This window comes from Vombatus ursinus, unplaced genomic scaffold (genome assembly GCF_900497805.2).
Source record: "Vombatus ursinus unplaced genomic scaffold, bare-nosed wombat genome assembly UNPS02012602.1, whole genome shotgun sequence".
Lineage (NCBI taxonomy): Eukaryota > Metazoa > Chordata > Mammalia > Diprotodontia > Vombatidae > Vombatus > Vombatus ursinus.
The window spans coordinates 3,145,738-3,169,718 of NW_020952380.1; the positions used below are offsets into that span (position 1 = coordinate 3,145,738).

The window sequence follows — 23,981 nt, forward strand, 5'->3', positions numbered from 1 at the left end:
CGGGTGGAGTTGTGAACGGGTCCAACCCTTATGGAAAGCAATTTGGAACGATGCCTAGAGAATGACCAAACTAAACATACCAGCTATTATCCAGCTAAGCCTATGCCCCAAAGAAATAAAATAATGGGGAAAAGGGATTTATAGGCACAAAACTGTTAACATTTCTCCTGGTAGTCAAAAATGGGGGCGGGGCTGAAAGAAAGGAGGCATGGTCTCGAGCGTGAAGTCGAGGCATCGCTATAGTGACAGGCTCCGTCACGTCGTCGCCATAGCGATGACTCCGCCACGGCGTCGCTCTGGCGATGACGTCAAACTGAGGCGCCGCGCTGAAGAATCGCTGGCGCGGAAGAGCCGCGGGAGCTTGAGGATCCGGGCTTCCCGGGTCCAGAGGCGTCGCGGGCGTCATGGCGGTGCTGCTGGAGACCACTGTGGGCGACATCGTTATCGATCTGTACACGGAGGAGCGGCCGCGGGGTGAGGAGCTGCGTCGGGGGTCGCCAGTCCTTTAGCCGCCTGCCCCAGCTCTGCCGCCCTGGGTGGTGGGAGGTGGGAGGTGGGACGGGGTCAGGGTCTGCCCTCCTCAGCCCCTTTAACCGGATTCTGATTTTCGTCCAGGAGGGCGACGGTACCTTTGGAAGTTATTGTCGGGTGGTGTGTTTTGGAGGCGGCCCTGGGGCAGTGTGGGGTTTGGGGTCAGGAAGAGCTTGCTTCCAGCTTCTGACACTTTGTAGCTTTATGTAGTCCATGGCCTCCCTAGGAGATGAAAACGAAGTCGGAGATGGGTTGCAGTCTGCACGGCTTGCAGGGGGTTCCCACGTTGAAAGTGCTGAGGTCGCCCTCCTGTTCATAGCATGCCATGTTCGCTGCTGTGGTTTTTCGTGGAAACCAGAACCTAGTTAGCGGTGTTCCGGTCTTTGAAAGGAAGTCTTGTGGAAGGAGGATTAGACCGAGAGGGTTGGCCCCAGAGGGCAGAACAAGGAGCGGGAGGGAGGATGGACGTGCCCGAAGAGTGGCAGCTTGGCTTAGAAGATAGAGAGCTGGATTCCGAGCCGGAAAACTCGGCTTCAAGTCTTGCTGTGTGACCCTGGACTTCTCATTTCACCTCTTGGAGCCCTTTATAACTCTCTTCGATTATAGTTGCAGAGAAGAGGCAGCTTTTGTTTGATAGAGGGAGTTTTTTCTTAGGTACACACATGATAGGGAAGTCTGAAGGGACTTGGGGAGGGGGATGCCGCCTTGGGAGAGTCTGAGAAGCCCTGCCCCTGTCTCTCATAATAGCTTGCTGCCAGAATAAATCTTCTAAAGGCAGACAATACAAACTTTTTCCTGCTATTTAAGGACCTTCATGTCTCTCCCTTTGATCCTAATTTCATACTGCATACTTAAACTGCATTTTAAGTTCCAGACAAACTTGAATATTAGCTTTCTGGCTTCATCCTGGCTATTCTGGCTTCTGCATTTGTGTATATCACTCCATCTTTGTAATGCACTCCCTTACACATCTTAGCCTGTTTAATAATAACGACATTTACACAGTCTATCTCATATATATGTGTGTGTATATATGTAAAATTGAATTTTCACAACTGTGAGGTATGTAATATAAGCATTACTACCCCATTTAACAGACCAGAAAATTGAGACTTCGATTAAGTGACATAGTTATTCAGTTAGTTAGTTCTTGGTAAGATAAAAACCCAGGTCTCTACTGCCTCCAAGTCAAGTGCTTTTTACACTACGCCTACTGAAATCTTTCTCTCCATTTAAACAGAGGTTCTTAATGTTTTTTGTGTTATGGCACCAAACTTGGCAGTCCGGTGAAGCCTATGTAGCCCTTCTTAAAATAATTTTTAAATGCATAAAATAAAATACATAGGACTATAGACCAATTATGTTAAAATATGGTTATCAAAATATTTAAAAAATAAGTTCATAGATCCCAAATTAAGAAACTCTTTCTTTAAGTTATGGCTCAGATTCTCTCTTTGCCATGAGTGCTTCCTTCTTACTGTTAGCTCAAGAAGATTCGTTAGTTCCTAATCTTTTTGTGTCTCTGACTTCTCCCATACATTTCTCTCATTCTAAGTTGTATTATATTTATTTCTGTGTGTTTCATCCACTTACTAAATTGTAAACTCCTTCAAGCCAATTACTTTGTCACTGAAGGACAGTGCTATGTATATAATAGGCATTTAGTGTTTGGTAAATGTTGAATTTGTGTTTATTGAATAAATTTTGCAATTTCAGTTACCTAAAAACACCAGACTTATAGATGATTCTCAAAAATAATTTTATTCTAGAACGTATTTATTTGCTGAATTTATACTTTCTCTATACCAGACCAGTAAAACAAAGATTGCTTGTATTAGATATATTCAATATTAATAAAAATAATAATTTTCACATTTGTGTAGTAATTTAAGGTTTTTATTGGTAGTCTGCAGCTGACAGATTCTTTTTAAAATAAAAGAAAAAGGAACAAATAGAAACATTCAGCATTAGATTTCTTTTCAATCCTGTCTGATTTTTTTTTCAGGCCTTTAATATAAATCAATCAATTAATAAGCATTTATTAAGTACTTGCTGTGTGCCAGTTTCTGAGCTAAGTTCCAGGGATGCAAATACCAAAAAAAAAAAAAGAAAAAAAGATTCCTAATCTTGAACTTACATTCTAACAAGCACCAAAAAAGATATATTGTCCACCTTGAACCTTTATAGTTGCTGAAGTAAATTCAGAACTTGTCTTGTGTTTGCTTATTTAAAAAATTCCTCATTAATTGCTATGATGAATTATAATGTGTAAATTTCTTTCAGCTTGCTTGAATTTTCTGAAGTTGTGCAAAATAAAGTACTACAATTATTGTCTCATTCATAATGTACAGGTAGGTTGGTGGTCATTATTTATTTCCTCATTGCTTAAGTTCATCAACTCAATATCAATTAATCAGCTTCTTGTATGTTATAGAGAGATTTTATTATACAAACTGGTGATCCTATGGGTACTGGCCGAGGAGGAGAGTCAGTCTTTGTGTAAGTATATTTTGTTTATATACTAAAAATTGAATTTCCTATTTGAATGTTTATTAATGTGCTTAATTTGGCCATATATACATCTTTATTATGACGGTAGTAAATTACTTTTATATCATGATTTTATGGTTTTTAAAGCACTTTCAAGTGAGCCTAAACGTCTTGAGGGAATTTTTAGAAATAAAAGGAGGAAAAAGGGAAGGGAGGGAGGTAGTGGAAAGTAATATTTGGAATCATGATTGCATTCTCAAAATATTATTTGTGAATGATATGGGATTGGCTGGTTCATTGAGTTCAGGTAAGGTTCTAATGAGGCCAGAGATGGTAGGTTCAGGGCATTTGATTGGTCCCTAGCTAAAAAGCTAAACTTAATCAGTTTTTTGTGAATGATAGTTCATATGGGAGAAGGTGAGTAAGAGTATGTGGAAGAAATCAAAGTGTGTGCTTTGTTGATGAGGCATCTCTGAGCATCCTACGGATGACTGTCTATAATATGAAAAGCTGTATTTTTTTTCATAAGGAGAATAATGCTGTCTTTTACCTTGTTCACAGTACAACCAATATGTTTGTTTTAGGCCTTAAGCTATAAATTTATTTTGTATATTCAACTTTCTGTATACCTCTTGATTTCAGAAGGGGAAAAGAAGAGTGTGCTGATGCCCTGATGCTCAGTGGAAACTTATGCATAATTTTATGTCATCTTTCAGTGTGTCTAGGATGTCACACTAGGTTTCAACCATACAAAAGTGTTCAGGAATTTTCTTCACTGATGTTGATTTACAGAATATACTAGTGAAATGTTGGAAATATTTAAATTCAACATCTTTACAGAAATGGTTTTTCACTAGTAATTTCTATTTTTAAATTCAGAAACAATTGTAAACAATTGTACTGTTTCTTCATAGTTTTTATTTTAAAAATTGAAGTATTTGCTTCTTTATTATAATTTCATCTTTGAATATTTATGCTTATTAAAAATAGTGCTATATATTTTCAGGCAACTGTATGGTGATCAAGCAAGGTTTTTTGAGGCAGAAAAAATGCCAAGAATTAAGCACAAGAAAAAGGGCACAGTGTCTATGGTGAACAATGGCAGTGATCAACATGGATCTCAGGTGAGCTCATGGTTAAGCAAATAAGCCTTCTAAATCAGAGGAATGGGGAGAAACCTTTGCAAATAGATCTATTGCAACAATTCTAGAAAGGTGAGACTTTCACCTTAACAAGATTCATATTTTTTTTCTCAGTAACTCATTTTAACAGTCCTCAATTTAGAGTAGCATTTTACACAATTGTGTTTTAAAAGTGGGCTAACAATTTGTTTCCTGAAGAACAAAGTTACATGTATTTTCCACTCACCATTTACCATTTAGAATATTTTGTTGTTATTGTTCAGTTGTTTCAGTCATATCTGACTCTTTGTGACCCCATTTGGGGTTTTCTTGGCAAAGATCCTGGAGTGGTTTGCCATTTCCTTCTCCAGCTCATTTTATAGGCAAGGAAACTGAAGCAAACAGAGAAAAGTGACTTGCCTGGGGTCACACAGCTAGTGTCTGAGGCTAGATTTGAACTCTCCAGCAAACAGAATATTTACAAATGTTTGTATGTTATATATAGAAGAGTGATTTTTAACTACACATCTCTTCAAAATACTAAATGTTTTTATACTTAAACCTCAGTTCTGACCTGATTAGGAAAGAAGGAATTCCAGAAGAGGTATTTAAATGGCTTAAACATTTTAAGACTGGAAAGAACGTAAAAATCTCAATCATAATTTTTTTCTAAATTTGAAGGGATGCAAAAGTGTCCCACTCCTAAGTTTGGAGTGAAATTTGAGGGGTTTGTAGAACATTTGAGAGGTTCTCAAGCAACGTAAGCTCCACATCATCACACATCACATACCTGGATATCTTAAATTCTGTTGACTATTGTTCGCCAGGAAAGGAGATCAAGAGTCTCCCAGGGACTCAAAAGAATGGCAGAAACGGAATGAGAAAGTATTTGAGCTTGATGCTAGTGTGCTCTTTGTAGCAGTGGATTAATGAAACAAACCAACTAAAAAGTTGACCATGATGAAAATAACTAATTGTATAATGTAGGGCTTGTTTTTTTTTTTCTTTAAAAACAATAACTTAAGCTTTTCCTAAGGCATTCTGCACAAAAGGGTGATCAAGCAAAGGGAGGTTGAAGATGAATCTGAATCTTAATGCTGTTTTTAATGAGCCTATTTTGTATATTTCCAGGTTGTGTGTATTGTGATAGTGGCATCTCATAGTAAAATATCACTGGGCATTGGAGAAAACTCTTGTGTGTTTAAATTATAAGGGGGGAAAAAGATACCACATTTATACAAAACAGTACCCTTTTCTGGTAGAGAAATGGTGTTCAGTACACATCTATTCTCTCTAAATTCCAAGAAATTGTGGAGGCTATAACATATCTGAAACATAAAGTGGCACTATAAAAATTCTAATCTTTTGAAATGAGTAGCTCTGAAAACTGAAAACCACTATACAACTCTTGCTTTCAATGGGTCAATACTTTAGGAAAGTATCTAGTCGATTCTCCCTTTGACATCCTTTAAAAAAAAACAACCAAACAACATCTACCAGACAACCACACCAAGGGTAGGTTAGTGTGGAAACTGACCAATTTTGAAAACCAGAATGTAGAGCAGTTTGAAAAATAAAAATAAAAATGTATTGGGGAAAGAGAGAGGGCTTACAGTTAAGGCATCTTTAAAAAATTTGATTTACTGAAGTGTTTTATACTGTTAAAAAAAAAAGGGAACTATTTCAAAGTATCTGAAAAATATGAAAACTTCCTGAATACATATTATATGAAAATTCAGAAAGAGCTTAAACATGTGGATGTTAAACACAGAAGCTTCTCTCCCTGTGAGACTGTGTGTGGTCACCTAGATATTTATCTTAGAGTAGATGGCAACCCAAAGTCTATGCAGAAGTTACATATAAAGAATTGTTGCCTAGAAGGGTGGGAACCGTGAAATTTCCATCGGTTGGTGAACAGTGCAGCTTCAGTTTTTCCAAATACTCACCCATGTACATGTTTATGACATTGAAGGGTATTATCTTCAACCTTGAACCATTCTCTCTTCCTTCCTGTATTAACAGAATTTTCTCAGTCTTTCAATATTTCAATGATGAACATAAACCTAAGTGCGACGCTTGCAGTCTTGATTTTGCTCAGATATCCCCAGAAGTCTGCCTTGCTTTCCTCTGACACCAGCCTCTTCATATACTTTTCTTACTGCAGCTCCACTTGGTTTTCCTTTGGGCTCCGTACCTTGGCCAGGGACAATTCATTGATTTGTATACTGACTGCTGTGCACGAACAGTACCCTGAGGCAGGCCACCTGCTTTTTAAAGCCCTCTGTTTCAATAAGCCTTCTGTTTTGGCTTCAACTTCATCACTGAGGTGGATTCCTCCTCTTTCCCCCTCCATCTTGAATGTCCCTGCTATCGTTATAGCTCATTATGGTGGGGTTACATTGTTCCAGCCCACTTCCTGACTTTAGTCTTGATGTTAGGGCTGGGCTCTGCCATACTTCTGGAGGGAAGGACTGAGCTGTTCCTGTTGCTGCTTTCTTGGATTTTTTCTTGAGTATTATGTTATTCCCAGATCTCAAGGACATTCTGAGGACCTGCAAGCTTTCATTGATCCCAGAATGGTCTGATCCTTCGTTTGGATCTGTGTAAGAGTAGACTGTTGCTGGACTTTGCCATGATCAGTTAGAAGGAAAACTCTTGGTTTTGAGTGACAGAACTGTAGACTCCTCTTTGGTCTGGGATTCCTACCTTGCTTATTCCTCTAGGTGGGCTAGATGCTGGAGCTGAGATTCCACTGTATTCTTGGAGTGTGAGCTACACCACTGCTACTTGCTTCTGAACTTTCTCTTATTCACTATCCAGAGCCTCCTACCTGGGAAAGCTACCACTCTGCCACTGTGAACAGGTCCACTTCTCACTCTGACCTGAAACTTGGTAGTGGGTGACAGAGCTGCTGGTTCACACTTGTCCCTGCTACAGTGCCTGGTATAGGTCTGGGGATGGCCCGATCTAGGTCTGGAACCTCCTTTTGTTCTGGCCTCTCCCTGGATGCTGGATTGCTTGAGTTGCAACATTTTCTTGGCCTGACCTTTTCCCCGTTGTCCACAGACCTCCCTTTCTGTCACCCTGTGCCAGGCTGGGCTGGACAAAGGACACCCAATGACTTTTTCTGGATTCTCTTATCAGGATCTGGTCTAGTGTGTTTTCTAGATCTGTTTGGAGGACTTTGTGGATAGTAGATCATTTCTTTCTTCCTACCATGCCCCCATCATCCCATTCTAGTGTTTTAATAATTTTCATTGTAAGGAAATTATTTTGAGTCTTTGAATCAGATCATCATACTACTTAACCTTTTTTAACTGCTTAATTACAGCTTGTTCTTTTATTTTTGATTTTTTAAAACACTCTGCTAATCCTTTTAAATTCTGTAATGAAAAAGAAGCCAATTAAATAGGAAATGGATGAAGGAGCTAGAATAGATTATGGATATTTTCTAGGCCAATTCCTTCTATTTTTTTTTTTTTTTTTTTGCACAGCATAGTGGAAAGAATGGTGAATTGGGAGTCAGAAGACCTAGGTTTAAGTTCTGGCTCTTAACGCTTACTAGTTGTGTGATTATGGTTAAATCACTTTACTATTTGAGCCTCAGTTTTCTTTTCTGTAAAATGAGGATGCTAATTACAAATATTATCTACCTCACAAGGTGTTGTACAGATCATATGAGGTTGAATGAAATATTTACAAAAGGACCTTGTCAGGGGCAGCTAGGTGGTGCAGTGGGTAGAGCACCAACCCTGAAGTCAGGAGGACCTGAGTTCAAATTCGGCCTCAGACCAAACATTTGACACTAGCTATGTGACCCTGGGCAAGTCACTTAACCCTAATTGCCAAAAAAAAAAAAACAGAGAGAGAGAAAAAAAAGGACTTTGTCAGAAAAGAAAAGTGATAAATGTTGGAGGGGATGTGGGAAAACTGGGACATTAATAAACTGTTGGTGGAGTTGTGAACTGATCCAATCATTCTGGAGAACAATTTGGAATTATGCCCAAAAGGCTATCAAACTGTGCATACCTTTTGATCCAGCAGTACCACTGCTAGATCTATATCCTAAAGACTTTAAAAAAAAAAAGGGAAAAGGGCCTATTTATTCAACAATATTTATAGCAATTTTTTTGTGATGGCTGAGAATTGGAAATCAAAGGGATGCCCTTCAGCTGAGGAATGCTAAGTAAGCTATGATTGTGATGGAATATTATTGTGCTAAAAGAAATAACAGGATAGTTTCAGAAAACTCTGGAAGGACTTACATGAACTGATGCAGAATGAAGTGAACAGAACCAGAACTTTGTACATAGTAACAGCAATATTGTTTGATGAAGAACTGTGAATGGCTTAGCTATTCTCAGCAATACAATGAATGATCTAAGACAATCCCAAAGGACTCATGATGAAGCATGCTATCTACCTTCATAAAAAGAACTGATGTCTGAATACAGACTGAAGCATGCTATTTTTCACTTTCTTCTTTCATTGTTTTTTTTATTTGATTGTTCTTGTTCAAAATGACTAATATGGAAATGTTTTGCACATGTATAGCCTCGATCTGATTGCTTATTGTCTCAGGGAGAGGGGAGGAAAGGGAAGGAAAGAGGGATAGAATTTGAACTCAAAACTTAAAAAAAGTTTAAAAACTGTTTTAACATGTAATTCGGGAAAATTTTTTTTAGAAAAAGGACTTTGTAAATTTTGATGTTGCACATGAATCTAAGCTGCTATTATGGTTGTTGTTTTATTGTTATAAATATTAGTAATTATTGAAAAATTAGGCCCGTGGAGGTGAAATGACTTCTCTAAAGCTCCCTGGCTGGGGAGTGGCAGAGCTGACACTAGAGATGACAATGATAATATCAAAATTTAAGATCTTTAATTTGCTCTTACTTTTTTGGTCACCTGGATTTTCCTGCCACATGCCTTAAAATGGTCCTATTTGAAAATAGCCAATTTTCACAACCTCACAAATTACTGTTTAAGTATTAATACAAATGCATGCATGCATGCACACACTCATTTAGTTGAACTAAGAGTTTTCAAAATTTATGCTAGCACCACTTGTTACCATACTGTTTTGAAGTTATGCAAAATATATCTCTTTAGATATAATCCTTTTTGTATATTTTTGTGTGACTTGTATTCATGACTAACTTTGCTATAGCAAAGTTACTTTCTAAAGGTGTTTATATTTATTATGTAATAATATACATCTTCTTTTTTTCACATCTAGTTTCTTATTACCACAGGAGAAAATCTAGATTACCTAGATGGTGTACATACAGTGTTTGGTGAAGTTACAGAAGGAATGGATGTAATCAAGAAAATTAATGAGACTTTTGTTGACAAAGACTTTGTACCTTATCAAGATATCAGGTGTGATTACCATTTACACTGTACATATAGTGCTTTAAGGATCTGTGATTTCATCAGCACATAGACTTCCCTTTCTGATAACAAACTGCAACCCTTTGATACCTTGGCAGACTTCAGGAGTGGCTCTTTTCAGAAAAATCCGTTATGGTTAGCTGTTTGGTGATGAGCTGCTATGAAATTATCTAGGCTGGGCCCTGGGCAACAGACTCATAGTCTGCCATTGAAGTCTTTTCAGCTTGGTAGGACTTGCTGGAGCCTGTTAGTTTTTAAGAACTTAGGGTCCTCATAATCATCCACTCAATCCACAGATATTTATTAGGTATTTGCTATGTGACAGGAACTCTGATAAAAATATAGGAGAGAGGTAATCCTTTCCTTCAGGGACCGTTTACATTCTACCCTGGGGTTGAGGCAGGTGGAGTGAGAGCAGATACAACATGTTCATAGATAGGTAAATGCAAGATATATACAAAAGAGATGTGCAGTGACTAGGCAGACACTCACAACTGAGTGAAGTGTGTGTGTGTGTGTGTGTGTGTGTGTGTGTGTGTACACGTGAACTTGTGTGTAGAGGCTACTATCAAGTAGAGGGCCTTGCATGTGGTATGTTGATTAATTGAATTCTGATAGCTCTTTTGAGGGGGTTAGAACCTGAGCTGAGCCTTATAGGGTCAGTGAGTGTCAAATGAGTATTTTAGTGTTGACCTTTGTATATATCATACTTCAGTATTTAGTATTTAGTACACTTACATTCTTTGGGCACTTAATAAATACTTTTTAGTAGTGGTGATATGTAGGACTTGTTGATGGAAGACTATAAGAGCACTTGTAGTCATGACTATTTACATTTCTTTTTAAATAATTTTAAGATTATTGTACTATACATGTTAGTTATTTGTTTTGAAAAAAAAACTTTGAAATAATATAGCTTGATGTTAATAGTAGTACTAATGATTACTAATATTTTCTAGGAAAGTAAAATGCTATACTTTAGGGGGTTCTATAGATAATGAAGAAATAGGACAAAAGTTTTGGGATTTCAACGTTTGAGTAATTCTCTACTTTGGGGGTCATTGCAGATGAATATCATATCAGATAGTCACAAATAGCAACATGAAAACACAAATGAAAATTATTTCTTTAGGAGTTGTAGATTTTAAGAACCTGGCATAGATTCTTTTTTTGACTTGTAATTAAAATATTGCTTATTTTTTATTATTTAAAAAAATTTGTGGTTAAGTAGATTTTGAAACACTTAATTCAGACATGTGACTTGCTTTTCGTTTGTAAGGATAAATCATACAGTGATTTTAGATGATCCATTTGATGACCCAGCTGGCTTGTCAATTCCTGATCGATCACCAGAACCAACCAAGGAACAACTAGATGTAAGTAGACTGACTCTTTGCCACCTTCTGGCTGTGACTTCACCTTTTGGGGTCATTTTTCTTATTTATGAAATGAGGGGATGTGACTGGATGGCATCTGTAGTTCTTTCTACTAAGAAGGATTTCTACTAAGAAGTCCTTTGGTAATGGGTGAATATTCTTTTCACACTAAAATGATTTCTTCAGAATTATGTTTTGTTAGAATAACTATTTCTGTAGGGCTTACTTAGGTGCTGACTAGAGAAATCTGTAGTCCTCCTTTTCCTGCTGTTCTTCACATATCCACATATGGTACAGACACTGGCCTGGCACCCCCACTACTTTGATGTGATTTTCCTTAAAGGCATATATAGAATCCCCTTGCTGCTGCACTTCTGATGTTCTTTCCTAGTTCTGTTTCTGCCCATCTATTCAAATATTGAAAAGGTCTTTACTGCAAAGTATTATTTTTTTCCTTTGTCTTTTTGATTTTATTAGAACAGTAAAGATTTGAGAAGCTTCAAAATCCATTAGCTGTTTTGACTTGAATTTTAAAAAAATTTCTCAAGAGGTTATTTTCAGGGATGTGGGTCTTGATTGGAATAGGCCAAAAATATGTATATATTTGTACATTAGTGTCAAGGGTGAGCTAGGGAGATATTTAGAGTAGTACCAAATTGGAGCTAATACCAACTTGCCTCTGACATTACTGGTGTTTCAGGCACTAGTTTGGTTTTGTCTGAGATGTGCTCCAAGGTCCAAACTGAAACTGGTTTCCTAGGAGGGCCCTTTCAATTGAGGGACTGTTTTGTATCAGTGTAGATTTTTTTCTGTTGTTTTTTTTTTTTTTCTGCTCTAAACAGAATCAGCCTGATGAGCAGATAGCCAGCCTTGAAACAAGAAAGACTTGGGTTCAGGTCATACCTTTGACGCATCCTGGCAAGTCTCTTAACTTCTTAGTGCTCTAGGCAGCTCTCTGAGACGATAAGTTGCAGAGAATGTGCCCACTTGCATTGGGAGAGGGAGTTTCCTCATCTGAGAGTTCTGTATACCTGTGAAATTACATCTTGTCCCTAACTCTCTACCTTAAACTGGTATTGGTGACATGTGGCCTAAAATCCAACTTTGTGAATGAAATACTTTGGAAACCATATATGGCATTGTTTAATTTTTGGAATTCAATAATTTGTTGGACACTGGCTGATTTCTATAGGATTCTTTGTCATTTTGGTTGCTTAGCAGTTCATTTTGGTTGGCATTAGATTAATTTCATCAGCTTTGTAAGCTTGTTTCTGATTGCTTTTTTCAAACTATATTGAAAAACTATGAAAAAGTATCTTGTCTTTCATATATATTAGATTTTTGTCCTTAAATTGTTTTTGTTTACAAAATGCCTTTTCCCCTTTTAGAGTGGCCGAATAGGAGCAGATGAAGAAATTGATGATTTCAAAGGAAGATCAGCTGAAGAAATTGAAGAAATAATGGCTGAGAAGGAGGCAAAAACTCAGGCTATTCTTTTAGAAATGGTAAGATAACTTTCTGCTTAAATATATTCTTGCACTTATTTCTTAAGTAGTATGTGTATGTTTGACTGTAAGGCAACTAATTTTGACCAATTAATAAATATTTATAAAATACCTACTGTGTGTCAGATACTATGCTAAGTGCTGGAGATACATAAAGAGACAAAAAACCAGCCCTTGCCTTGAAGGAGTTCACAGTCTAAGGGTTGGAGACAACGTGCAAACAAATATATATAAACAAGCCATATGCAAGATAAATAGGAGATAATTAGCAGAGGAAAGGCACTGGAATTGAGGGGTTGGGGAAGGCTTCCTGTAGAAGATGGCATTTTAGGGGCAGCTAGGTGGCACAATGGATAGAGCACCGGCCCTGAAGTCAGTAGGACCTGAATTCAAATTTGGCCTCAGACACATGACACTTACTAGCTTTGTGACTCTGGGCAAGTCACTTAACCCCAGTTGCCTCACCAAAAAAAAAAAGATGATGAGATTTTAGTTGGGACTTAAAGGAAGGCAAGGGAGTCAGTAGTGAGAACACAGGAGGGAGAGCTTTCCAGGGGTTGGGGAGAGCCAGGGAAAATGTCTGTAGATGAGACATGGAGGATCTTGTTTGTGGAATGGCCTGGAGGCCATTGTCACTGGATTAAAGAGTACATGGTGTAGAGTGAGGTGTAAAAAGACTGGAAAGGTAGGAGGGGGGCTTTGAATGCCAAACAGAACATTTTGTTTTTGAGCCTGCAGGTTATAGGGAACTCCTGGAATTTATCGAGTGGGGGTGGAAGTGACATGGTCAGACCTGCACTTTAGGAAAATCACTTTAGTGGCTGAACGGAGGATGGATTGGAATGGGAGGAGACTTGAGGCAGGCGACGCACCAGCAGCTATTGCAGTGGTCCAGGCCTGAGGTCTGCACCAGAACAGTGGCAGTAACAGAGGAGAGGAGGGGGAATATTGGAGGAGTTGTATTGCGTGGAAGGGAGGAACAATGGACGAATGATTAGAACTTTCTAAAAATGGAAAAGAGTTCCTCAAGAGGTAGTGGGGTCCCCAAACCTGCCAAAGGTCTTTAGGCAAAAGTTAATGACCACTTAAATGTGTTCTGGAGAGGATTCATTTCAGAGTATGGATTGGTTTTAGATGGCTTCTCAAATCCCTGCCAGTTCTGAAATTTGGTAATTGTCCCATGGACCTTGAGCATCAGTCAACCCTCTTTTCCCTGTTATAGCTTTTAAAAACTCCTTTTTGTTGTCTTTAGCTTTCCTGGCCATCCTTACCCTGTTTTGAGTTTTACATGACTATGCTATACTTTTTTATTGAATCTATTACAACATTTATTAGGCACTTACTGTGTAAAGCACAGTGATAAAGGCTAGGGAGTCAAAGTGTTGATAACAACTGGCAACTTTTCTGGCTAGGATACATCTCTTTCCTAGTAAGGTTAGTATTATCCCTATATATACTGCTATTTTGCATACGCTTTCCTTGGACAGGAATTTTTTGTGTGCTGAATGCATCTATATTCCAGTCTCTTTGTAAGACTGAAACAGTTTAAAAAATTATTTATAAAGTAGATTGGCTGCAAAGTCCAGCATAGAGCAGAGAACTTGTTAAAAGATTGTTTGTTTGTTTTTTTAAATCATTCTAAGATAGATTTTTGTTTCCTGGGCAGTGTAAAACTATTTAAATAAGTCTCTTCTATGTGTTTTTTTTAATGTTGTATGATAACACTGTAATTGTCATTCAAGAAGGAGATATGTGGCGTGGAGGGGAGAAACAATTAGAACTTTGCAAAAATGGAAAAGAGTTCCTTAGAAGGTGGTGGGACCCCCAAGCCCGCCAATGGTCTTCAAGCAAAAGTTAAATGACTACTTGGGTGTACTGTAGATTTCATCTCATGAAAAATTAACTGTTGGACTTGTAAAAGGCAATGTAGTGTAGGGGGAAAAATACTGGATTTGGAGATAAAAGATCTGGATTTGAATCTTTAGCTTTATTGCTTCTTTTATGTGTGAGTTGGAAGTCACGTAGCCTCCAGAGCTCAGCATCCTCATTTGTAAGATGAGGGTCCTGGTCTAGTTTACCTCTAGAATCCCAAATAGTTGTAAATCCTATGATTATGAAGAGTAGTTGAGGAATTTAACATTTATCACAGAGCTCAGTTCATGGTACTATGTTAAATCATAAAGCAAAACTAACGTAACTAAATGAATGTGGAGAGAAACTGAGGATGCTAACAGGTATTCTCTTTGTGTATGCAGTCAGTAATAGCTGAGAGCATGAGACCATTTAAGTGACTGTTAAGAAGATTAAATGCCTAAATAGGTCTTTTTTTTTCTATTTCTAATCCACAATGTTGTGCTGTCTCTCATTTCATAATAATGTTATCTATATTTATGTGCCACTATAACTTCCATTGTGCTGTTTCCTTTTCGATGACTTACACCTACTGCCAACTTTCATTGCTTGCTATGCTTTGTGAATTAACTGGCAGTGTTATTTTAGGGTGAATATTGTTTTATTGAGTTGCCTTTTCTATTCTTTCGCAAAGGAATCCGTTATTTTAAATGCATACTTTGTAGGTGATAAATAGCTTCAGTAAGAGGTACTCTTTGGTTCTTCATTTTAAAGATAGAAATTTTAAATATCTTTATTATTGACCGCTCTTGACAATGCAGTAAGTAGAATAATGGTTTCCTGTCCCATTTGTCTTTCTGTCTAAACAGCATTTATCATATACTACTTATTGATGCATGCTCTTCTTTTGGTCCACTTGCAGGCTTTAGGAAAATGTAATTTTCCCCACAATAACTACTATCATCATCATCTAAAACTGTAAGAAAGTAGTGGTCTCACACTCTGTTGTTTTTGTGGAATTCTTGGGGGCAAGTGACTAAGGAGAGTATGGAGCCAGGAATATTTCAGGGTCCTTTGTCCTTTTTTGTTGTTCTCATCACCAGAAATATTTCTCATTATTCTGAATGTTAAAATATTTATTAATGATTAATTTCTTTGTACCTTCAGTTCATAAATGCAGATTCAGATTTATTGACAAATTTTGTGTGAGACTAATTAGAATCTAAAACTATTCTTACTAAAGAAAATGACACTTTTCTTTTTTCCTTTTAATTCAGGTGGGAGATTTACCTGATGCAGATATCAAACCTCCAGAAAATGTCCTATTTGTGTGCAAATTGAATCCAGTAACCACAGATGAAGATCTGGAAATAATATTCTCAAGATTTGGGCCCATAAAAACGTAATTCTTACTCATTTGAAGGGGAAAAAGGAAATAAATAAATAGGATGCTTTCTTGAAGAGTATAAATTTATGTATTAATTATGTATTTATATATTAATATGTAAACTGATTCTAAGTTTAGCTTTCATTGATAAATATTCATAGCATTTGGAAGATAGATTTTATTTCTAACATTTCATCTCTAAAATAATGAGTTAATGATTTCCGTAGTTCTTGATCCACCAACATCTTCACTGATGTTAATAGTAGCTCACAGGTATGTGTATTTCTTTTTACTGTAATGTGCCTTATGAACACTAGTTCATTTGCCTTTCCTGACATCCCTAAGAGGTGTTTAGTGTAAATATTATCTTCATTTTACAAATGAGAAAACTGAAGCCCAGAGAAATTAAATTCCTTTTCCAAGGTCCCGTAAGAAGTAAAAATAAGAACCTAGGTCTTTGCATCCAAGTCTAGTGCTCTTTCCGTGACACCACGCTTATCAATCCTTAAGACTTTTATCTCTATTTATTAAAAACTAATAATGTCCCCAGAGTTAAAGAACAGTTAGTAGTTAAGCTAATTGGAATCTAGATTTCCTCACATTTCTCACTTCCTTCAGAAATTTCCCCTTTAAAGCAAAAGAGGCTGTAAAAATGGGGTACATGTCAGAGAAGAAATTAATTTACAAATATACTTTGAGGATTTCCTTTCCATTTATTTGGGTTTGGTTTGCGCTGTGGTGCAAGCCACTTCACTTCTAGCTCTCTGGTTTGGTTGGACCAGAGAACTGGCAGCAGCTTTGTGCCTTTGTGCCTTCAGTGTGGCAGAGGTAGGAGGACGGGAGAAGAGGAGAAAAGGAGAGGCAGAAAGCCCAGGAAGGCTTCTTAGGGGAAGGCATCGTGCTGATTCTTCCTCCTCTTCCCCTTCCCCTAAAGAAGCTCTTACTTAATTAAACAGCAGGGTCGGAGGTACCAAAGCAGCAATGGGGAAAAGGAGGAAAGGGGGAATTATGGGAGGTGAAGAAGAACAAGAAAATATGGGAGTCACCGGGAAGCAGACCACATGCAGTGAATTACTGGACATGCTGATGAATAGAATTAGAAATAGTAACGCATATCAAGATAGCATTATATAGTCAGTTTTAAACTTTTTCCACTCGAGACCCCTTTTCTGGTTCAGCAGCAGTTGTTGGCATTGCGTGGCTTGAGGACATGTGCATTGCCAATTGTGCACAGGCAAGTGCTGCCAGAAACTCCTCTTCATTATGCGTGATTTTTAATTAATTTTTGGTCATCATGCGTTCAGAAACCTTTTACTGTTGCCATATGGGGTCGCGACCCACAGTTTAAGAAGCGCTGTATCGTTGACACAGGACTTCGCCTGCGCAGTGCAAGGACTCACTCCGCTTGACGGATGAGGAAGGTGAGGCTCAGCGAGGTCCGGTGACCCAGAGGGCCACAGAGCCTGGGACTCTGGTTTGGGCCTTGTGCCCCAAGTCCATCATGTTCCTTCCAGACCAAGGTTCCTTGCTGAGAGAACTCTTAGATGTCATCTGACCTCCTGCAGACCAAGTTTTCTTAAATCCATAGTTTTCTATTTAAACAATAGTAAAACTAGAACCTGTTGATTCTCTTATTGTTGCTTCCTTACTGTTAAATTCTCAGTTTATGCGTTATTTAAGCAATAATTCTAGGTAGAACATGAGAAGCATAAGAATGGACAAAAACAGGAAAAGTAATTGTTATAATGCTGCATATGTGTAACCACTTTTCGAATGAAGAAGTAACAGAAAAAGAAGAAACCAAGACAGTTTTTTGTCCACACTCATCTCATTCTTGTCCTTTCCTATCCAGTCTTAAAGCCGTACAAATACAGTAGTCTCACTTACCCAGACATCAGACTGGAAACCTTAACCATCCAGACTTGAGCTTCAGCTCGGAAATGAGCAGAAGGGCCTCTCTGCTTGCAGACCAACTGCTTCGAGTTCCTTCTGCCCATGCTTTTGTTCTTACTTTGTGGCCAGGGTCTGAACTTGCGGTGTCCTTGGGAGCCTGCTGATGATAATCTGTTCCCACCACCGTGGCTTTCTAATTCTCAAACCACAGAATATTAGAAGCAGCAAATTAGAAAGGTGTGGGGCCGGGTGAGGACCACGTGGAAGAGAAGAACTAGATGTTGTAGCTGACAGTCAGCCATATAGGAAAGATACAGAACAGCTCCTGGACGACTGCTGATTGGCACCGTGGTGACTCAGCCCCTGAGAAAAGGTTGGATCATATTGAAGCATATTCAGTTCAACAGATATTTATGATGGGCTCACTGTGGGCCACACCCTTGGCTACTAGTGCTGGGGATGCAAAACAGAAGAGTTCTAGGAGCTTACCCTCTACTGAGGGGGTGGGGACACATAAACAGGTCAATATAATTTGAGGTAGGAAGTGATGGGGAAAGGGAGGGATGCAGACCAAGTGTTCTAGGAATATGGGAGGAGTTTTAGAACAGTTATACCTGGGAGGTTTAGAAAATCAGTGGCACTGAATCTAGACCTTAAAGGAAGGAACAGATTTTAAAAGGTGGAAAAAAGGAGAGAGTGGGCCTATAGCATCTTTCGTGTAATAGACATTTGACAGTTGTTCAAGTAATTAAATTGAGTGTTTTCTGTGCTTGGGTTATGGAATGCCAGTGAAGTTGTCTTTTTAAAAAGACTTTTTTTTTTAAGAAACCAGGGAAGTGTGTGATTAATTTAAAAATTCCCTCAGAAAAAATTGAAATTTTAAAAAAATTTTGGTATTTTAAAGAGAGTAAACTTTATATGGAAAATTCACTTCTGTGAATTAATTTGTTCTCTGGTAATGATAGCTAAATAAGTTGTTGTTCTAACATTCCAGTATATGTATTTTTTTTTTTTTGTGGCTAGGCAGTAGGGTTAAGTGACTTGCCCAGGGTCACACAGCTAGTAAGTGTTATGTGTCTGAGGCCAGATTTGAACTCAGGTCCTCCTGAATCCAGGGCCGATGCTCTATCTACTGTGCCACCTAGCTGCCCCCGCTATATGTATTCTGTATACAGGGCAGTTTCAAGCCTATTTTCCTTCACAATTTAATTTTGAACTCAACTTTTCCAATTTTCATATTAGTTGAATTCATCATGGATGAGAATCCTACAATTCCTGCAATCCTATAATCACTTGTTCAGTGTTTGATAATCATAGCTTATCCTTTTCTAATTTTGTTAGCAACTCTCTTTCAGTGTTCTCATTAGATTATTTGTTTCTGTTGGTTAGGCCTTACTCATACTTCATTATCTGCTCATTTCTGCCAAGTTTACATTTACTTGGTTGGGTTGGAATTGGTGTTAAACTTTTTCCTGAATTGAATATTCAGCTTGAGCCCTCTCTGTTGTGTATTCTTATGTTGAGGTTGCATGCAATGTGTCATTGTGAATCCACAGCCCTTTAATTTCTTTTCTTTGAAGCATTCCCCATTTAGAATTTAGATCTTGGGGCAGAAATTTTTTTTGTTCTTTATATTCTATGGAGGATTGTTACTTTTAACTTCTTACTCATCAAAAGAGATGTTAAATAATTACCACCATAACATACCTCTATTTTATTTATTTATTTTATTTTTATTTTTTTGGCTAGGCAATGGGGTTAAGTGACTTGCCCAGGGTCACACAGCTAGTAAGTGTTATGTGTCTGAGGCCGGATTTGAGCTCAGGTCCTCCTGAATCCAAGCCAGTGTTCTTATATGCTGCACCACCTAGCTGCCCCAACATACCTCTATTTTAGAACATGAAGGTGTCAGAAGTGGATTTTAAGAAAAGATACTTTTATATATCTTACCAGAACAAGAATTGAAAAAGCGCTCAGTTTATCTCAGTTATCAGAAACAAAATGTAGTCAGCTCTCTGTTTTCTACTTTGTAAGCTATCCAAAGAAATATATTAATCTTTATGTGATTTTATATGGCAGCCTTTTGGCTATCAGCCAGTTGGCTTGTACTCAGAGAAAGAGAATGTTTGATAAGAAAAAAACAAACAAACAATAACACTACATTCCAAGGCCAAGTATGTATGTGCTATTTTGAATTATACATGTTTACCACTCTTGATAATAATAGCTAATATGGGTAAAGGGCTTTACAAACTTTAAAGCACCATATAAAAGTTTTCTACTTATTGTTATTAGTAGTCATACAGAATATATTATACATATTCAGTAAGATACTTTGTGTGTAGTGCTGTGGTTAAAAACACCTATATTTATGCACAGTCTTGGCTGTGGTCATTTAAAAATAAACTTTGGTGTTTACACAAAAATCTAATAATAAAAAAATTAATAATTTAAGCATAGGGTTAGGTGAAATTAAGTTGACCCTTACTGGCAAGGGGAAAAAAAACCAGAGTATTTTTATACTTCCCTTTATTGAATACATGGGACCTAATGGCATTGGGCATTTAGGCTGTTCTAGGTCAAATCTTGGCATTTGTAAACTTGTTAAATTGGCAAAAGAGACATTATTTAGCCAAAATAGTAAGAGTTGAAGCTCCAGGAACTCTCCACATTGATGCTCACTTGTCTTATTTGCTTTTTGTATCGATAGAGTTAGATTGCTGGTACCTCCCCCTACCGTGTTAGGTTTTAATTTTAATCCTTTTCTCCTTATTTTTTTTTAGTTGTGAAGTTATTCGTGACTGGAAGACAGGAGAATCCCTTTGTTATGCATTTATTGAATTTGAAAAGGTATGCCATGTTGCAGAAACATTCAGATTCATACCTATTTTGTTCTCTTTTGTTAAGATACGGGATTTTAGGGTTTGATACTGTATTAGTACGGTCTTCATTTAATCTCTTACAAGTAATTTCTTGTTTAGCCAATTAAGAAAAAAATGACTTTTTAAAAGGTTAGGATGTTTCATTTATTGTTAGTTTTGACCTATATTTTAATTTCTAGTTTCAAATTAGTGTACGTTAGTTTGCATTTAGAGCATTTTGGATGATGTACTTCATAATCCAGGAGCTGTATTTAATCATGATTGTAATACATTTTAATGCATTTTCGCAGGGAGGGGCAGTGTATTGTAATAGAATTGGGCCAGGATTTAGGAGACTTGGTTCTTGATCCTAGGTCAAAATCTCTCTGGTGCTTACTTTGCTCTTCTTTAAAATAAGAGAATTGGACTAGATGGTCTTTGAGGGTCAATTCTATCCCTAATATTCTGTGACTCTGAAGTTAGAATGTGGACAGTTGTCCACTTACATTTACATTTACATTGTTGTAGTCATTGTGTGTATTGTTTTTTTGGCTCTCTTTACTGTTTCAGATCCTATAAATCTTTTCCATCCTGCCCTGTATTCATCATGTATTGCAGCACATTAATATTACTTTACATTCAGGTACCATAATTTGTATAGCCACTGCCCAACTGGGCATTGATGGGTAGATCTTATTGTTAGGAAGTTTTTCCTGGGCAAAATCAGCCTCCTGGCAATTTAAATACATTATTCTAGTTTTCTGAGCTAAAACATGCCTCTTAGCAGTTTAAATAATCCATAGTTCCTAGTTCTTCCCTCTGGGACCAAGAAGAACAAATCCGATTTCTCTTTCATACGTAGCCTTTTAAATATTCAGTAACTAGCTAGCATCTTTTTCTTCTCTTCTCCAAACTAAACATCCCCAGTTCCTTCAGTTGACCTTCTTATGCAGCTGGATAGCACAGTGGGTAGAGTGCTGGATTTGTAGTAAGGGAGACCTGAGTTTGAATGCCACCTCAGACACTTACGAGCTGTGTAACCTTGAACTAGACTCTTAACCTCCGTTTTCTCCTCTGTAAAATGGAGATAATTATATCCTATGCTACTTTGTGGCTGAGGATCAAATGAGAAAATAGATATGTAAGGCATTTTGTAAACTTTAAAGCGCTGTGTAAACATTATCTAGCTGTTTTTAGTATTTTGGCTATTATGTTCTTGAAGCTTTTCCTGGTTGATCTTGACCTTTTCCAGCCACCCTAAAATGTTACTCAGTTCTGATCAAAGTACTCTAGATGGGATATGACCAGATCATAATATTACCTCCATTGTTCTAGATATTGTGTTTCAGTTTTTTCTGTGTATACAAATGTATCTATATCAAAGCCATCTCTTTTCATAGAGTAATCACTAGTTGTGACTGTCACAAAATAATTCTAGGAGTAGACAGTTAACCTTATTACACAGAAATTGATCCAGAGAATGTTGGCTAGGCTGCTGTAAGAATGAAAATGAAATTTTGCAATAATATTTACTTACTTTAGTGAATTAATGTAAAATATTAAGTGCTTACTGCGTACAAAGCATTGTGCTAAGGGCTGCGGATATAGTAGAAAAGTAAGCCAGTTCTGGCTCTCGAGGGGCTCACGTTCTAATCGGGGAGACAACAGGTTTCAGCTGCAGGTCAGATGGATGGGTCCCATGTTCCTCTTCTTTAATGTCATTCCCACTGATAAAGTCAGTTTCTGATATAGACTCATTTGACAGTTTCAAGGATCTCAATTTTTTCTGTGTCCCAAGTAGTTGTTGCAATAGCACTTGCAGGAGCAGTTGCTCTCTCCTAGTTTGCCTGGCTTCCTTCAAGACTCAGCTTAGGAGGGGCAGCTAGGTGGCGCAGTGGATAGAGCAGTGGCCCCGGAGTCAGGAGGACCTGAGTTCAAATACCACCTCAGACCAAACACTTGACACTTACTAGATGTGTGACCCTGGGCAAGTCACTTAACCCCATTGCCTAACCCCAAAAAAAGATGTAATTGGGAAATATTTCACAAAATAAATAAAAATAAAACATAGATAATATGATATTTTTGACACTTAACTAGCTGTGTGACCCTGGGCAAGCCACTTAACCCCAATTGCCTCACCAAAAAAAAAGCAAAAAAAAAAAAAGACTCAGCTTAGACCCCACCTTCTGCAAGAGGCCTTTCCCAGGCCCCCCCACTCCTAGTTCCTTTTTTTAAAAAATATTGTTTAGATGTTGTATATATCTAGTTATTTGCATAATTTCTCTTCTGTTAGCATGTGAGCTCCTTGAGGATAGGGACAGTGTTTTTGCCTTTTTTTGTATTTCCAGAGCTCATCATAGAGCCTGCACATAATAAATACTTAATAAATACTTTGACTGACTGGCTGTATTAGGGTGGATTCAGTTACCCTTTGCATTGCTTTCTGACAGGCCCATCACTATTATTTCATACACGTCTGATATACTTCTTCCATACAAGTCATCAGTTGTTACAGCCTGTGACTTACTTATACCCTCTCTGTGCCTCTCCATTGCCCTCACCTTTGATTCTTTGGAGATAGTCGTGGTCTGTGATTCACAGCCACATAGCATAATTGGGAGGACAGTTGATGGGTCTTTGTGTTAGGGAGCCACTCACATTTTGATTACCAAGAGATAAATTAATGTTTAGAAGTGGTCTAAGAACTGTGATTCTTAGCACTGTCAGCCTCTTTTTCTACTCTTCCATGTTTACTCTGGAAGCAGAAGGGGTCATACAGACTGAGAGCTGATTTGTCTTTTTTGAGGGCTTCTGAGAGCAAAGAATCTATCACTTATTAGACAAAGTGCTAGTGGTCAGTTTCTCTGAATTTAGTTGGGCTGATCCCTGACTAGTATTCTATTTCTAGGACTAAATGTGAAGCCTTTCTAACTTGGTAGGACATGTCAGAATTTATGTTCCAGGTCATCCTCATTCTTCCCTGAGGCATCAGAGTATGACTTTTGTGGTGGAATAAATCCTCTTTTCCTGTTACTTTAAAATATATATATATATATATATATATATATATTTATAGTGAACAAAGAAAGCAGAAATACACATTTTAAGGATCTGTAGCTCATTCTTTTAGAACGAGGGAAGTTAGCAAATTAGGATGCTAATTATCAGTATAATAATAACTCATGTAGCACTTGATGGTTTCCAAAATGCTTTCTTCACGATAATCCTGTGAGGTAGGTGATGCAAATATTATCCTTATTTTACAGGTGAGGAATCTGAAGCTCCCAGAGGTTGTGACTTGCTCAGGCTAGCTAATTAATAGTGGAGACAGGAGTTGAATCCTGGTCTTCTGATCCCCAGCCCTCTACACCACCCTGCCTCTCCAGCTGGAGGAGTTTGATAGGGGCTTAGAGTATTCAAGCAGTTGGGGAACCTGTGGCCTTTGTTCTGTTTTACACAATCCTTTTATTAAGGGGATTTGTTTTGTGAAGTTTGGATTCAGCCAGAGGGCTGCATTTAAGGACCTCGAGGGCCACAGGTAGCCTCAAGGTCTCAGGTTCCCCACCTCT

At 37.8% G+C, this 23,981-nt stretch overlaps 1 protein-coding gene and 1 pseudogene across 1 annotated transcript in view; one reads left to right on the forward strand and one right to left on the reverse strand.

Moving 5' to 3' along the window:
• Window positions 1–317: 317 nt before the first annotated feature.
• Window positions 318–23,981, forward strand: part of PPIL4 (peptidylprolyl isomerase like 4) — a 39,289-nt gene continuing 15,625 nt past the window's right edge. The window contains exons 1-9 of the mRNA XM_027858006.1: window positions 318–474; window positions 2,815–2,882; window positions 2,966–3,030; window positions 4,028–4,145; window positions 9,382–9,524; window positions 10,816–10,912; window positions 12,301–12,417; window positions 15,546–15,670; window positions 20,332–20,398. Coding sequence (XP_027713807.1) covers window positions 405–474; window positions 2,815–2,882; window positions 2,966–3,030; window positions 4,028–4,145; window positions 9,382–9,524; window positions 10,816–10,912; window positions 12,301–12,417; window positions 15,546–15,670; window positions 20,332–20,398 — 870 coding nt within the window. The 5' untranslated portion in view covers window positions 318–404. The remainder of the gene's footprint in view (window positions 475–2,814; window positions 2,883–2,965; window positions 3,031–4,027; window positions 4,146–9,381; window positions 9,525–10,815; window positions 10,913–12,300; window positions 12,418–15,545; window positions 15,671–20,331; window positions 20,399–23,981) is intronic.
• LOC114040027 lies at window positions 5,956–6,461 on the reverse strand (annotated as a pseudogene).